Raw genomic sequence first — 15,213 nt, 5'->3', positions numbered from 1 at the left:
ATCCTGTACGCATTCCAGAATGAGAAAAATATCTTTTCTGTATCCTCTGTCTCATGTGTGCACATGTGTGTAAGCATGCACACCATAAAGTTGCCTGCTGGCTAATCAGACTCTTCTGCCCTTCATGCTGTGAAAAGGGTTAGAACAGAACAAGTAAGAGAATGAGAGAGTCTTTCCATTGTTAACATGTGACTCTGTTTCTGTCTCTCATCTTCCTGAGCCAGGCAAAGGCTTGAGAAGGTTGGGGCAAGAAACGCTGGTTTGAAAACAAGTTTGAGCTTTTCTTTTGCACATGCCACGGTCTCTTCCTTCCAGCACAGTTTCGGGAGTTGCAGAGAAGAGGGAAAGATTTTCAGTTGAGGCAGGGCACACTAAATGGTGCTTTTCATGTGACTGGAATCACTCCGGTTACCAGTTGCTAGTCTCTAACTTATCAAAAGTAGAATTATTTCATTGTGTAGCAAAGAAGCCTGTTACAATTAACTGTAAAATGAAAATGCTTCAGTTTACCACAGCTGTAGATACTCCCCATAATTATTGTCGAAGGCTTTCACGGTCAGAGTTCATTGGTTCTTGTAGGTTATCCGGGCTGTGTAACCGTGGTCTTGGAATTTTCTTTCCTGACGTTTCGCCAGCATCTGTGGCAGGCATCTTCAGAGTAGTAACACTGAAGGACAGTGTCTCTCAGTGTCAAGGGTGTAGGAAGAGTAATATATAGTCAGAAAGGGGTTGGGTTTGAGCTGAGTATTGTCCTGCAAAAGTAATGTGCTAATCATTGTCCTGTAAGTATCAAGATAATGTGCTAATGAGGATATGGTATGTTAATATGGAACCATTGTATCGTGAAGTGATCTGTTAATGTGTGTAATCCAAAGCTAATCTGCATGGCTATTGTTGAGTGTTGTCTTTGTTAGTCTGGAGGTTTTTTAGAACAGGAAGCCAAGCCTTATTCATTCTTAAACTCTCCTCTTTTCTGTTAAAGTTGTGCTGATGTTTATGAATTTCAATGGCTTCTCTGTGCATTCTGACAAAATAGTTGGTAGAATTGTCCAGTCTTTCAGTGTCTTGGAATAAGACCCTGTGTCCTGTTTGTGTCAGTCCATGTTCAGCTACTGCTGATTTCTCAGGTTGGCCAAGTCTGCAGTATCTTTCATGTTCTTTTATCCTTGTTTGTATGCTGCGTTTTGTGGTCCCGATGTAAACTTCTCCACAGCTGCAAGGTATACGATATACTCCTGCAGAGGTGAGGGGGTCTCTTTTGTCTTTTGCTGATCGTAGCATTTGTTGTATTTTCTTGGTGGGTTTAAACACTGTTTGTAGGTTATGTTTTCTCAAAAGTTTCTCCATCCTATCAGTGACTCCTTTAATAAATGGCAAGAATACCTTTCCTATGGGAGACTGTTTTTCCTGAGTTTTCTGATTTTTGTTTGGTTTAATGGCCCTTCTGATTTCATTCTTGGAGTAGCCGTTTGCTAGCAGTGCGTGATTTAGATGATTAGTTTCTTCCTTGAGAAACTGTGGTTCACAGATCCGTCTTGCACGGTCCATTAATGTTTTGATTATTCCTCTTTTCTGTCGGGGGTGGTGGTTGGAGTTTTTGTGTAAGTAGCGATCTGTGTGAGTTGGTTTCCGGTAGACCTTGTGACCTAACTGAAAGTTTGTTTTACGGATGACAAGGGTATCAAGAAATGGGAGTTTACCCTCAATTTCCTTTTCCATGGTAAACTGAATGTTTGGATGGATATTATTAAGATGGTTTAGAAAGTCCATTAATTTTTCTTCACCATGGCTCCAAATAGTAAATGTATCGTCTACGAACCTGAACCAGACTGTAGGTTTGTAAGGTGCTGATTCTAATGCTGTCTTTTCAAAATATTCCATGTAAAAGTTTGCTATTACTGGACTGAGTGGACTTCCCATAGCTACTCCATCAATCTGTTCATAAAATTCTTGATCCCATAGGAAGTAATTTGTTGTCAAACAATGGTGAAATAAGGCTGTTATATCTTCTGGAAAAATCTGGTTAATCAATGAGATTGTGTCTTTTACTGGAACCTTGGTAAAGAGGGATACAACATCAAAACTGATTAATATATCCTGTGGATTGAGTCTCAACGGACTGATTTTGTTGATGAATTGAGTTGAATCTTTGATGTAAGAAGTGGTTTTTCCAATGTGGTCCTGTAGGAGGGTGGTCAAATATCTAGCTAATTCATATGTTGGGGAACCAATGGCACTCACGATGGGTCGGAGTGGAACGGAATCCTTATGAATTTTAGGTAGTCCATATAATCGTGGTGGTTGTGCTTCTGTCTTGCATAGTTTTCTGTGTGTGTCGGGATGAAGAGTGGAATTCTTGATCAGAATGCTAGTTTTCCTGGTAATTTTGCAAGTTGGATCTCGTTTTAGTTTTTTGTATGTGGCAGGGTCCAGAAGTTCCTCAATCTTCTTTTTGTATTCTTCTGTTTTCATGATCACTGTGGCATTGCCTTTGTCAGCTGGTAGAATAATGATTTCTGGATCTGCATTGAGAGAAACGCCATCAAGGCCATCAAGACCCTCAATGCAGATCCAGAAATCATTATTCTACCAGCTGACAAAGGCAATGCCACAGTGATCATGAAAACAGAAGAATACAAAAAGAAGATTGAGGAACTTCTAGACCCTGCCACATACAAAAAACTAAAACGAGATCCAACTTGCAAAATTACCAGGAAAACTAGCATTCTGATCAAGAATTCCACTCTTCATCCCGACACACACAGAAAACTATGCAAGACAGAAGCACAACCACCACGATTATATGGACTACCTAAAATTCATAAGGATTCCGTTCCACTCCGACCCATCGTGAGTGCCATTGGTTCCCCAACATATGAATTAGCTAGATATTTGACCACCCTCCTACAGGACCACATTGGAAAAACCACTTCTTACATCAAAGATTCAACTCACTTCATCAACAAAATCAGTCCGTTGAGACTCAATCCACAGGATATATTAATCAGTTTTGATGTTGTATCCCTCTTTACCAAGGTTCCAGTAAAAGACACAATCTCATTGATTAACCAGATTTTTCCAGAAGATATAACAGCCTTATTTCACCATTGTTTGACAACAAGTTACTTCCTATGGGATCAAGAATTTTATGAACAGATTGATGGAGTAGCTATGGGAAGTCCACTCAGTCCAGTAATAGCAAACTTTTACATGGAATATTTTGAAAAGACAGCATTAGAATCAGCACCTTACAAACCTACAGTCTGGTTCAGGTTCGTAGACGATACATTTACTATTTGGAGCCATGGTGAAGAAAAATTAATGGACTTTCTAAACCATCTTAATAATATCCATCCAAACATTCAGTTTACCATGGAAAAGGAAATTGAGGGTAAACTCCCATTTCTTGATACCCTTGTCATCCGTAAAACAAACTTTCAGTTAGGTCACAAGGTCTACCGGAAACCAACTCACACAGATCGCTACTTACACAAAAACTCCAACCACCACCCCCGACAGAAAAGAGGAATAATCAAAACATTAATGGACCGTGCAAGACGGATCTGTGAACCACAGTTTCTCAAGGAAGAAACTAATCATCTAAATCACGCACTGCTAGCAAACGGCTACTCCAAGAATGAAATCAGAAGGGCCATTAAACCAAACAAAAATCAGAAAACTCAGGAAAAACAGTCTCCCATAGGAAAGGTATTCTTGCCATTTATTAAAGGAGTCACTGATAGGATGGAGAAACTTTTGAGAAAACATAACCTACAAACAGTGTTTAAACCCACCAAGAAAATACAACAAATGCTACGATCAGCAAAAGACAAAAGAGACCCCCTCACCTCTGCAGGAGTATATCGTATACCTTGCAGCTGTGGAGAAGTTTACATCGGGACCACAAAACGCAGCATACAAACAAGGATAAAAGAACATGAAAGATACTGCAGACTTGGCCAACCTGAGAAATCAGCAGTGGCTGAACATGGACTGACACAAACAGGACACAGGGTCTTATTCCAAGACACTGAAAGACTGGACAATTCTACCAACTATTTTGTCAGAATGCACAGAGAAGCCATTGAAATTCATAAACATCAGCACAACTTTAACAGAAAAGAGGAGAGTTTAAGAATGAATAAGGCTTGGCTTCCTGTTCTAAAAAACCTCCAGACTAACAAAGACAACACTCAACAATAGCCATGCAGATTAGCTTTGGATTACACACATTAACAGATCACTTCACGATACAATGGTTCCATATTAACATACCATATCCTCATTAGCACATTATCTTGATACTTACAGGACAATGATTAGCACATTACTTTTGCAGGACAATACTCAGCTCAAACCCAACCCCTTTCTGACTATATATTACTCTTCCTACACCCTTGACACTGAGAGACACTGTCCTTCAGTGTTACTACTCTGAAGATGCCTGCCACAGCTGCTGGCGAAACGTCAGGAAAGAAAATTCCAAGACCACGGTTACACAGCCCGGATAACCTACAAGAACCAACTCCCCATAATTATTTTCAAAAACCTCTACATCAGTGCTCCACATACATATTTGTATTAGCTATTTTGGCTTCAGTATGTGGCTTTGATTTTTTTCCATTTAGAACTTAAAAGACAAAGGGGAAGGCAGCGACTGGGAACAATAGAAGCCGCTCCCCTGCCCAACCTCTCCTTTTTGGTCGAGTTTTCACGTGCATTTTCTGCATGCTTTCAAACCTGAAGCCTAGGAGAAAATGGCTCAACAATAACTGCCTTCTGGCATTTGTTAATTGTTTATAATTACTACCATCCACATTATATGATAGTTAGATTTGGTTTTCAAATAGAATTAGTTGGCACAGATGTTAGTGTTATAGACATGGCAGTTACTTGTGTAGTGGCATTAGTCGACCCAGGCAGTATTATTATAGTTTGCACTGCATGAAATGCCTCTTAGATAGTAGCCCTTTCTTAGTAAGTATCGCTTTCCTGCTGCTATACAAATAAAAATATGAATCCAGAATGCACATTTGAACAAAATAATTCTTTGAAAGTTCTGTGAAAGTTTCTGATACTGTGAAAATGTAATCCAGGTTACAGTATTATTATTATCCTACTTACATAAGAAATGGTAATTTAAATAGAGTAGCACTTAGCAGTTTGGTAGCTTGAGAGAAGGATCAAAAACTTTAAGTGCTTGGTCATAGTACCATCATATTCTTTATCAAAAACTCATAAGAAGAGACCTGCTGGATCAGACTAGTGGACCTTGCGGCCTTCCCTTGAAGATAAAGTAATAGCTATCCTGATTTGTACAACAAAAGGAAATAAATAAAAATAACAAAGACTTAAAAACTTCTCTGCTGTAGCACAGGGAAACACTGCCACTAGCTTTCAGTTGTTTGCATGCTCCAAACAAACTTGGTGCTTTAGGGACGTAACTGGGATTCGGATAATTGTACATTTTATTTCTGCCTTAGATGTTCCAATCTTAAAAGTAACTACTCAGTGCAAGACTGGCATAAGACTTGTGAGTAAAAATGAGCTGTTAGCAGTAAGACTCACTGTCTAAAGAGTTCTAAAATAATAAAAACCAGAGTACACAAGGAGTAGACATCATTTGACAGGTGATCAAATAAGAGAGGGAGAATCTGACTATAAGCATCTGCTAGGACAGGTTTAAAGGAAGAGAATTGCCGTGAAACAGATCAGTTGGTATAGCCAGAAACTCAGTATGACCCAGGGGTAGTTCCAGCAGTGTGCCATGGCTGGACAGCTCACTGTTAGCTTTCTGTTTAAAACCATATTTGCTTTGTCCTTTAACAATATTAGCATATTAAAAAACTAAGGTTAGTTCTGCAAAGAGTTCTTTATAGGGACTGCTTTGCAATACTCTCCCCTCCCCCCTTTAATTTACTGTTCATAGGGGTGTATGTGTTGGAGAATTAAATGTGCTGTGTTGTTCTTCCTAGAGGAAGGGGTAATGTTGGGGTCTGTACAGAAGTTAGTTGGTCTCTTATAGTGACATTTAGAATTTAACCTGGTGTATAGGCTATAAAAGAGTAGGTAGTAATATAGCTTACTTCCTGGGCCTTTCTGCATGCAAGTATGTATTCCAATTATGTAATTGTACTCTGTTTTATTCCATATTGACTGGCAAAATTACCTGTTGAGTTACAATATAGAGAGAGTATACATTTGGAGAAATAATTTGGATGTTGGAGAATAACAAAGTTTCAGAAACAGTTTATTTTATACAGGTATAAATGGGAACACAAAAAAAATCTATTTCATAGATTATTAGGGAACTTCACATTTGCTTGTTTGAATGCATCACTGTTTGGTAATTGCTGGAGCTCAGGGCTTTTGCAAACATGGCTATGGCTTGCTGGCTTGAGGGATTCTAGAATTAAACAAGAAATTTTCCAGTGTATTTTCCTATGAACATCAATATTTTGTATTTTGAATATTGTACTCAATATTTTGTAGCATCAGCAAAGATACTGAAAAGCATGTGCGAGAATTTTTATAAGTATTCAAAACCAAAAAAAATCCGAATTTGTGTTGGAACATGGAACGTCAATGGCGGAAAGCAATTTCGAAGCATCGCCTTTAGAAATCAGACACTCACTGACTGGATTCTAGATGCACCAAAACTAGCTGGCATCAGTGAATTCCAAGGTAAAAAGCATTAACTGCTTAGTTTGTATCTTTAGAAAGTTCTGATTTTGTTAGTCATTGTCAGAATTTTATGTCTAACTTTAGATCGAAGGAGCAAGCCTATTGATATCTTTGCTATTGGATTTGAAGAAATGGTAGAGCTAAATGCAGGAAATATAGTGAGTGCAAGGTAAGTAAGATTGCCGTATAGCAGACACAAAACAGTTGAAGCACCTTTTATTTAAAATTTGAGAGAAGTTGTTAAAATATGTAATTTTATTGCTGTACTAAACAATCCAGAATCTAATTCTTGAATAGCTGATACCTGTTCCCTGATAAGGCCCATGCCTCCATTTAGACAGCTAGGCAATGAGCTTTTTTTGGTGGTGTAGCCTAGCTGTTTTCTGTGGGGGCATTTCCCCCATTTTTTCAATTTTGGTTGTTTTAATTTTGTCCATGGTGGCCAGGAAGCCTCTGTGGAGGCACATGGCTGCACCGCTCCTGGCCACACGCATCCACCAGCCCCTCCTTTCAGGAATGGTCTGCCCAGAAGTAAGATGAAATAATTGCAGTACAAAGTACTATGAGTAGAGAGCTGAAGGGCACATGACATTAGGATCTCCGTAACCTGTGGCAGTTCTCTGTGACTGAGAGCCACTGCCATAGTTTGAAAGGATGGCAAAAGATAACCAATAATAATCCACCATAATAATTAGCTTTCTAACTAATGGGAAATTCTGTGGCTCAACAGAAGTCAAAGGTTTTTTTCAATAACAAATTGAAACACTCTTTAAAAGGCTGGGTAGATTGACCTGAGACTTACCTTAAAAAGTAGTCTACAGTGTTATTTTTACTGTGCTATGAAACCACAGGAATATGAACAAATATTTTCACCGCAGCGGACTTTAAAAATTAACCGTTCTATTCTATTTTTGTTGACGAGTACTGCTACCACTTGCCTTTCAACCAATACACCTCTCCTTTTGAATGAAAATTATGTTCAGTTACCTGATGTTTGTTGTATCATGTTGTCAAGAACCAATTAAATATTTTAAAAACATTAGCAAAATTTTTGAATATTTTAATAGTGAATGAATTTTTTTGTACACATGGACAGTACAACCAACCAAAAGTTGTGGGCTGCTGAATTACAGAAGACTATCTCACGAGATTACAAATATGTTCTGCTGGCTTCAGAACAATTGGTGGGCGTCTGCCTCTTCATATTTATCAGACCTCAGCATGCACCATTTATCAGGTCAGTGTGCAGATATGCCGAAACAAATAATTCCGAGGGTTTTTTAAAAATATTAAATTTAAAGGTTTCAAGTATGTATGACTTTTTGATGTTATTTTAAGCTATTTTGTTATCCAGTGTGTTGTGTCAGTCTTATTTCTAGGCAACAATATGAGATGTCATAGAGTAGCGCTTTTGGTACAGTAGTATTTTGCTTTCCCAGTGCTACTTTTACCCATTTGTCAGCTTATACATTCTACAGTAATCAAGTAGCAAAGCTCTTATGTAACTCTACCTCTTCAGGCTGCAAGCAGAGGACTGCACATTTGAAAGCTCTGCCATGAAGAAATTGCATGAGGGCCAAACGATTCTCCTGATGTGCATTTTAATTAGTGCTGAATCGAAGTAGAGTATTTTGCAAACATTTTCATCCTGTTTGACCACACACTTCTCCCCCCCCCCCCCTGCAATTTAGAGAATTTGGTAGATAGTAGATTTCAAACATGTTCTGATTGTAGAAACTGCATAAGGTATTTATAAAAAAATTAAACCAATAAGAGCATAGAACAACAGATACATGAAGGTGAAATAATAGGGAGGAATGGGACCTGCCAAGAATTTACTACAAATGTAGGGTACCAGGGTAGGATAATGAAACATTGCTCAAGGTGAACATGAGTTGGGGTAGATGAACAGGTGTAGTGATGCAAGCTACAGCTCAGCTAACCTAAATGAATATGAATGGGCATTTGAATGGAGGCTTTGTGGACTTTGACAGTCAGAACGCTTGGAAGAGTAGTGAAACAATTGCTATATTCAGGAGTTCCAGAGCCTGAGTAGTTGAAAGGAAGAACTTTAATTTTGAACTTGGGATGTCCATCAGTGACTTGGAAGCTAATTTGATTTTTGAATAAATGTAATTAAGGCTATTCAAATGGCTTTATTAACTCAGTTTTATAATTAAAACTATACACAGAGGGTATTTGCCCCTATTACCTAGTTCCAATCAAAGTTCAGTTCCAGTCCCATGATCTCTTTGAATTTGTTCAGTTGCTCTAGTATCAACTGTTCAAATAAAATATACTGTTTGATTGCCTCATTCCATAGGGCAGTAAAAGCTCCTGGCAGGGATGAATCCAAGAGTAGTTAACATAGTCCCTGTGAAACTGATGTAATAGCTTTCATAACCTCTGTAGCTGTTTTCGTTTGCAAAAGTAAATGTCATATTGATACAATAAAATAGCATAAAGCTTTAGTGGGGTATACGTACAATACATGGCTACTGGCGATATAGTTTAGAATTGTAAGTCACCAGCTAACTAGAAACTTGCAAGGAGCACATAGGTGATTAGTTAAGGATAACTTTTGTAAGTCTGAAAAGAACGGATTCTCTTTATTCTGGCTGTCTTTGTGCCACTAATGACTAACACAGTTATATACAAGGAGACGCAATAGTATATTCTTAGATGACTTTCAGTAAACACTTCAGGAGTGTTAATATAGTTGAGGCTGTTGAAACCTTTGCCAACAAGTTTTTAAAAGTTCAACTGATGTTTTCATTTTATCATTTTAGAGATGTTGCGGTTGATACAGTGAAGACTGGCATGGGAGGAGCTACTGGTAATAAGGGTGCAGTAGCCATTCGGATGTTGTTCCATACCTCTAGTCTTTGCTTTGTATGTAGTCATTTTGCTGCAGGACAGTCACAAGTCAAAGAGAGAAATGAAGATTTCATAGAAATATGTCGGAAACTAAGCTTCCCAATGGTAAGGAGCAATCAGATGACCTAACTAGATACTTTTAAAACATGCTTTAATAGGTTTTCCAAAGAACTGGGTATATATTTTCCTTGCAGAAGGAAATATAACATACTAAATTGTAATATTTCTGGAAAAAAGTTTGTAATCTATTTCATATTCCAACACAAAATATTTGCTTTGTTGCTTTAATCAGTTGATCATATTTTCTGTGATTTATTCTGAATTATTTATTATTAAAGAAGGATTTATTCTGAATTATTTTCTGTTTTCTTTCAATAGTTTTATTTAACTTCTCTCCATGGTTTTAAGCAGTTATCTTTCAAGTCAGTTTATTACAAATTGACCTTTTAGATTATAAGAACAAGCAGGAAACAAGACTGTAAATGCAGTGAAAAAGGCACACAAGCTTTGCTAGATGTCATGCTGTGATGCACATTTGATGTTGGTGGCTTTCTTGTTTGTTTTCCACAGGGAAGACTGCTCTTTTCCCATGATTATGTATTCTGGTGTGGTGACTTTAATTATCGTATAGATCTTCCTAATGAAGAAGTAAAGGAACTAATTCGGCAGCAGAATTGGGATGCTCTTCTTGCAGGAGATCAACTTGTCAATCAGAAAAATGCTGGGCAGGTAACATCTCAAGTTTTCTTCTTCTTTTTTTGCTGCCTACTAATTGTGGGTTATAAATTCATCTCTCCATTACTGATTTGTAGCTGAGGTTCGCATAATTCACTTATGACAGCTATATAGTTATCAGCTTATTTATTCAATCAGGGTTTTTAGTTTTTGATTTTATACATTTTTTCCTCTTTTTATAACAATTGTAATTTGTATATATGCTGGTCTTTGACTGTAGCAATAAAGATTGATTGATTGAGCTCCATCACTGTTAGGACTAGTTCACTGTCTAGAATTATACATGTTCAGAAATAAGCTAGTGCAGAATGTGGTGATCTGGCCTCCCAGACCTATCCCAGACTGGAGCTACTGGGATGCAGGTGCTTCCACCTCAGCTACTACGCTGGTGGAAGCAAAGCAAGGCAGAATCCAAAGGTTTGTTTCATGTGCAGTACAACAGAAGGGGAAAATCACTATAACTAGTTCTAGGATCTCTGAGCCACTCGGGTAGATTTAAAGCTGTTGACTGGTATTCTTGGATTAAATTCCTCCCCAGATGCACTTTTTTTGGCACAATTCATAGGCAAGTGGCAATACAAACTTGATCCAGAGAAGTGTTGTTGAGGTCTCTTAGAGGGATGAAGGCCTTCCCTCATTTCACAGAAACATTTATTTATTTAAAGTATTTCTGTCCTGCTTCTCCCCAAAAAAACTCAGGGTAGGTTGTAATAAATTACTTGACAATTTCTCACAGAACTGGCATGAGTTATTAAATATGCAAAAGGAGAAGGGAAATCTGAAAGCAAGAAACATGGTGTTTAAAATGGGCTCAGGAAGTTGTGAATCATACTGATGATGGCTACCAGAACCAGTATCTGCAGGTGTGGGGACACTTACCTAGTGCAAGGTACATTGGAGTTAGGCTTGAGATGGTGAATGTCTATAAAGTTCCATCAAGTTGCAGCTGACCTATGGTGAACTCATAGGGTTTCCAAGGCAAGGGATGAACAAATGTGGCTTACCATTGCCTGTCTTTGTGTAGTTATCCTGGACTTCATTGGTGTTCTCCCATCCAAGTACTAACCAGGGCTGACCCTGCTTAGCTTCTGAGATCTAACATCAGGGCAGGAATATATCCCAAAATACAATCTGTGTAAGGTTTTACACACCACTGCTGTAGTATGCTGAGCCACTAAGGATACAAATAGGATTCTCCCCTCTCTGACTTCTCCCTGCTTTGTAAAAGTGTCTGCATTTTGCATGTATCATCAGCACTAATGGTTTTGGTCATTTCAGTAAGAGAGATCCTAAAAAGTAATTAAGGGTGCTTACAGGTTTTAACTTAGAGAAAGATCAGCAAGTTCAGTCTTCTCTCTCCTGATTAATGTATATTCATGAGTATTAGGTAAAATTGTTCAGATGTGTGGCACTGGGTGGCGTCAGTATGCTGATGACATACAGCTGTTTCATCCTGCTTTTCCATTTCTTAATGTGATGCCATAGTTTGGGACTGGATATAGACCTGTTGAAAGCCCTTTCTGTAGAAAAAGAGCTGTTACAAGATTGTGGTTGTAAGCAGAGACCTGGATTCCAATCCTAGGTCAGCCATGAAGCTCACAGTATGGCCGTAGGCAAGTCGCTGTCTTTTTGCAAAACGACATGATGCATTTGGCCACAAAACAGGTTGCAGAACCCCTACCCATATCACTTTCACTGCAGCCATGTGGTAGCTGTGGGAAACTTCCCTAAGTGCCTCAGGACCTGATTCACATTAGCACCAGGGGAGGGGAGCCAGTTACACACACACAGCCTAACCTACCTCATAGGGTTGTTAGGAGGATAAAATGGAGGAGAGCAACGTAAACCACTTTAAGTACCCATTGGGAAGAAAGGCAGGATATAAATGAAGTAAGTAAATGATGACCGTGTGATATCCCAGGGTCATTTTTCACTTTCGAAGCAGTAAATTTGCAACTTTCCTGTTACTCGAGTTCTCTTCCTTTCAGGTGTTCAGGGGCTTTTTAGAAGGAAAAATAGCTTTTGCCCCTACTTACAAATATGACTTATTTTCTGATGACTATGATACCAGTGAAAAATGTCGCACACCGGCCTGGACAGATCGTGTGCTGTGGAGGAGAAGAAAGTGGCCTTTTGACCGATCAGGTCAGCTTATAAAATTCACTTGAATATTATTAACACAAAGTGGCCTTACTTCTGATAAAAGTGAGATAAGAATGGCTAAAGCAGGGGTGTCAAAGGTATGGCCCACGGGCCGGATGCGTCCTGCCAAGGGCTTTTCTCCAGCCCACGGAACTGAGGCAGCCAGCCCCTGCTCCCCCATCCCCCATCCCCCATCCCTTTCTGGGCTTCCCAAGGCTGCAGCAGCCCCACGAGTCCAGCCAGCAATCTCCCCCATCACTTTCTGGGCTTCCCGGGGCCCCAGTGAGCCCAGCCAGCTACCCTCTCCTGTGCCTTTCTGGGTTTCCTGGGACCACAGCAGCCCTGCAAGCCCAGCCAGTGACCCTCTCCGTCCCTGTTTCTCTTTCTTTCCCCCTTCTTTTTCTCTGTCTCTCCCTCTCTCCCTCTCTCCCTCCCTTTCTCTCTTTCTCTCTTTCTCTCTTTCTCTCTTTCTCTCTTTCTCTCTTTCTCTCTTTCTCTCTTTCTTTCTCTCTTTCTCTCTTTCTCTCTTTCTCTCTTTCTTTCTCTCAATATCTCAATCTCTCTCTCCTCCCTCTTTCTCTTGTTCTCTTTCTCTCTATCTCTTTCTCCTTTTCCCACTCTCTCCCTGTCTTTCTTGGCTGCAGGCTCACCAGCCAAGGCAGCCACCCCTCCCCTAGTGCAGATCTGGACTGGCGAGGCCACTGCAAGCTCGCCAGCCAAGGCAGCTATCCCCAACCCAGTTTAATTTTTTTTTTTAATTAATGCCAGGGACCAGAGATACAAACTTTATAGAGGCCATGGGCAAAGTCAATTAATGATATTATTTTTAGCTTTATTTTTTTTACTTAAAATACAAACTTGCTTAAAACAATAATACTCTTACAGTATTTTCTTTTATTTAACAGTGTTATTGTTTTAAGCATGTTTGTATTTTAAGTAAACAATAATATCCTTAATTGGCATTGCCTGTGTCTTCCATAAAGCTTATATCTCTGGTACCTGGCATTACATTTTATGGTACAAATGGCCCGGCCCGACACAGTGATATTTATGTCATATTAAGCCCTCATAACAAATAAGTTTGACACCCATGGTAAAGAATCGAGATAGTTAATACTAAAAAAAATATATTAGCTGCATTTAATGTTAAAATATATAGTTCTTGTTCATGCAAAATAGCAGCCAAATTTTCAGAAGAATGTATGACCAATTATTGCTTTACTACTACTACTGTGTGTGGCTGTGTATGCCCACAGTGCTGAGAACATACGCAAAACTATTTGAACAGTTACAATGTATATAAGTGCTCAGTAATATTAAGGACAAAATACCTATTCATCTTGCATGCCTGTTGATGCGTGCATGTGTATGTAGGTCACTGTTTAAACTGATCCTTTCTTAACTGCCGTTTCCAAAAAAAGAGATGCGACTTGTAAAACAAGTACCTCTTACTTGACTAGGTGTATGTATTTTGTACTTAACTGCATGTAAACATAGTATCTCCCTTCTTTGTCTTCTGCTTATCCATAGTCTAATTTAATTTAATTCATAGTCTAATTTAATTTGTTTGTTAGCGGAAGATATGGATCTTCTCAATTCCAGCTTTCACGATGAAAGTAAACTTCTTTACACCTGGAGTCCCGGAACACTGTTGTATTATGGGAGGGCAGAGCTGAAAACATCTGATCATAGGTTTGAACTTTGCATTTTGTAATACCTTCTAATCCAGGGGTGGGGGACCTTTTTTCTGCCAAGGGCCATTTGGATATTTATAACATCATTCGCGGGCCATACAAAATTATCAACTTAAAAATTAGCTGACCAAGCCCCAAGCAGATAGCTGCCCCAGATGACCCCCACCCGCATGGGCAAGCAGGCAGGCATCCAACCGGTGGCGCACTCGCCCACCTGGTGGCACAGGATGGTCTGTAGCACCAGCCGGGTGTAGCTGTCCAGCCGCACACCGGAGTTGCTCCTGCTCCGCATGGTCGGGGCCGGATTTTACAGCCAGCTCCTGCTACCTCCGCCTGCAGGGATGAAATGAGGCCACACTGGCTAAGAACTCTCCCCCCTCCCCCCGCGCATTCTGGCTATGCCCTCTTCAACCCCTCCATTGTCACCACTTTTGCCCCCAGCCCTCTTGTAGTACAGAGGGAATACGTTTTTCCATGGCCCAAGTGGGAAAGGGTTAACACAGTTTCTTGGGCGGTCTTAGCAGCTCCATAGCTAATGACTCTTCTGCAAGGGGGGGAATGGTTCCTTTTCTCGGCAAAACAAACTCACCTCCGCCTTGAATCGAGACTATTCCGCCCCCTTCCGTGGACAGGATCACCAATCTTAGATCCTTCTGAGCTAGAGATCTGCCAGGACCCACAAAGGGCCAGACCAAATGATTTCACGGGCCTTAAATGGCCCCCAGGCCTGACATTCCCCACCTCTGTTCTAATCCCTTGAAAAATATTTAATTGTGTTCCCCAGCATTATTTGTTTTCTAACCTTTGCTGATATTTTTTCAGGCCTGTTGTTTCACTGGTTGATATAGATATCTTTGAAGTTGATGCAGAAGAGCGGCAGAAAATTTACAAGGAAGTGATTGCGGTTCAGGGACCACCAGATGGCACAATAATGGTCTCCATCAAAGGGTCTTCATCAGAAGAAAACTATTTCGATGATGCTTTGATTGATGAACTACTTCAAAAATTTGCAACTTATGGTGAAGTTATACTTATAAGGTTAGGACAGCTTTATTTCAAAGATACTGTTGTGGCACAAAGA

The 15,213-nt window shown here is 39.6% G+C and overlaps 1 protein-coding gene across 9 annotated transcripts in view; it reads left to right on the top strand.

Moving 5' to 3' along the window:
- Nucleotides 1-15,213, top strand: part of SYNJ1 (synaptojanin 1) — a 79,188-nt gene that overhangs the window by 34,292 nt on the left and 29,683 nt on the right. For all 9 annotated transcript variants that reach the window (XM_056858920.1, XM_056858921.1, XM_056858923.1 and 6 more), the window contains 8 exons: nucleotides 6,493-6,684; nucleotides 6,769-6,853; nucleotides 7,781-7,921; nucleotides 9,474-9,666; nucleotides 10,132-10,290; nucleotides 12,285-12,441; nucleotides 14,013-14,130; nucleotides 14,955-15,170. In XM_056858920.1, coding sequence (XP_056714898.1) covers nucleotides 6,493-6,684; nucleotides 6,769-6,853; nucleotides 7,781-7,921; nucleotides 9,474-9,666; nucleotides 10,132-10,290; nucleotides 12,285-12,441; nucleotides 14,013-14,130; nucleotides 14,955-15,170 — 1,261 coding nt within the window. The remainder of the gene's footprint in view (nucleotides 1-6,492; nucleotides 6,685-6,768; nucleotides 6,854-7,780; nucleotides 7,922-9,473; nucleotides 9,667-10,131; nucleotides 10,291-12,284; nucleotides 12,442-14,012; nucleotides 14,131-14,954; nucleotides 15,171-15,213) is intronic.

The sequence above is a fragment of the Euleptes europaea genome, chromosome 12 (genome assembly GCF_029931775.1).
Source record: "Euleptes europaea isolate rEulEur1 chromosome 12, rEulEur1.hap1, whole genome shotgun sequence".
Classification (NCBI taxonomy): domain Eukaryota; kingdom Metazoa; phylum Chordata; class Lepidosauria; order Squamata; family Sphaerodactylidae; genus Euleptes; species Euleptes europaea.
The sequence above is the reverse complement of the archived record's forward strand: the minus strand, read 5'-3'. Positions and strand labels throughout refer to the sequence as shown.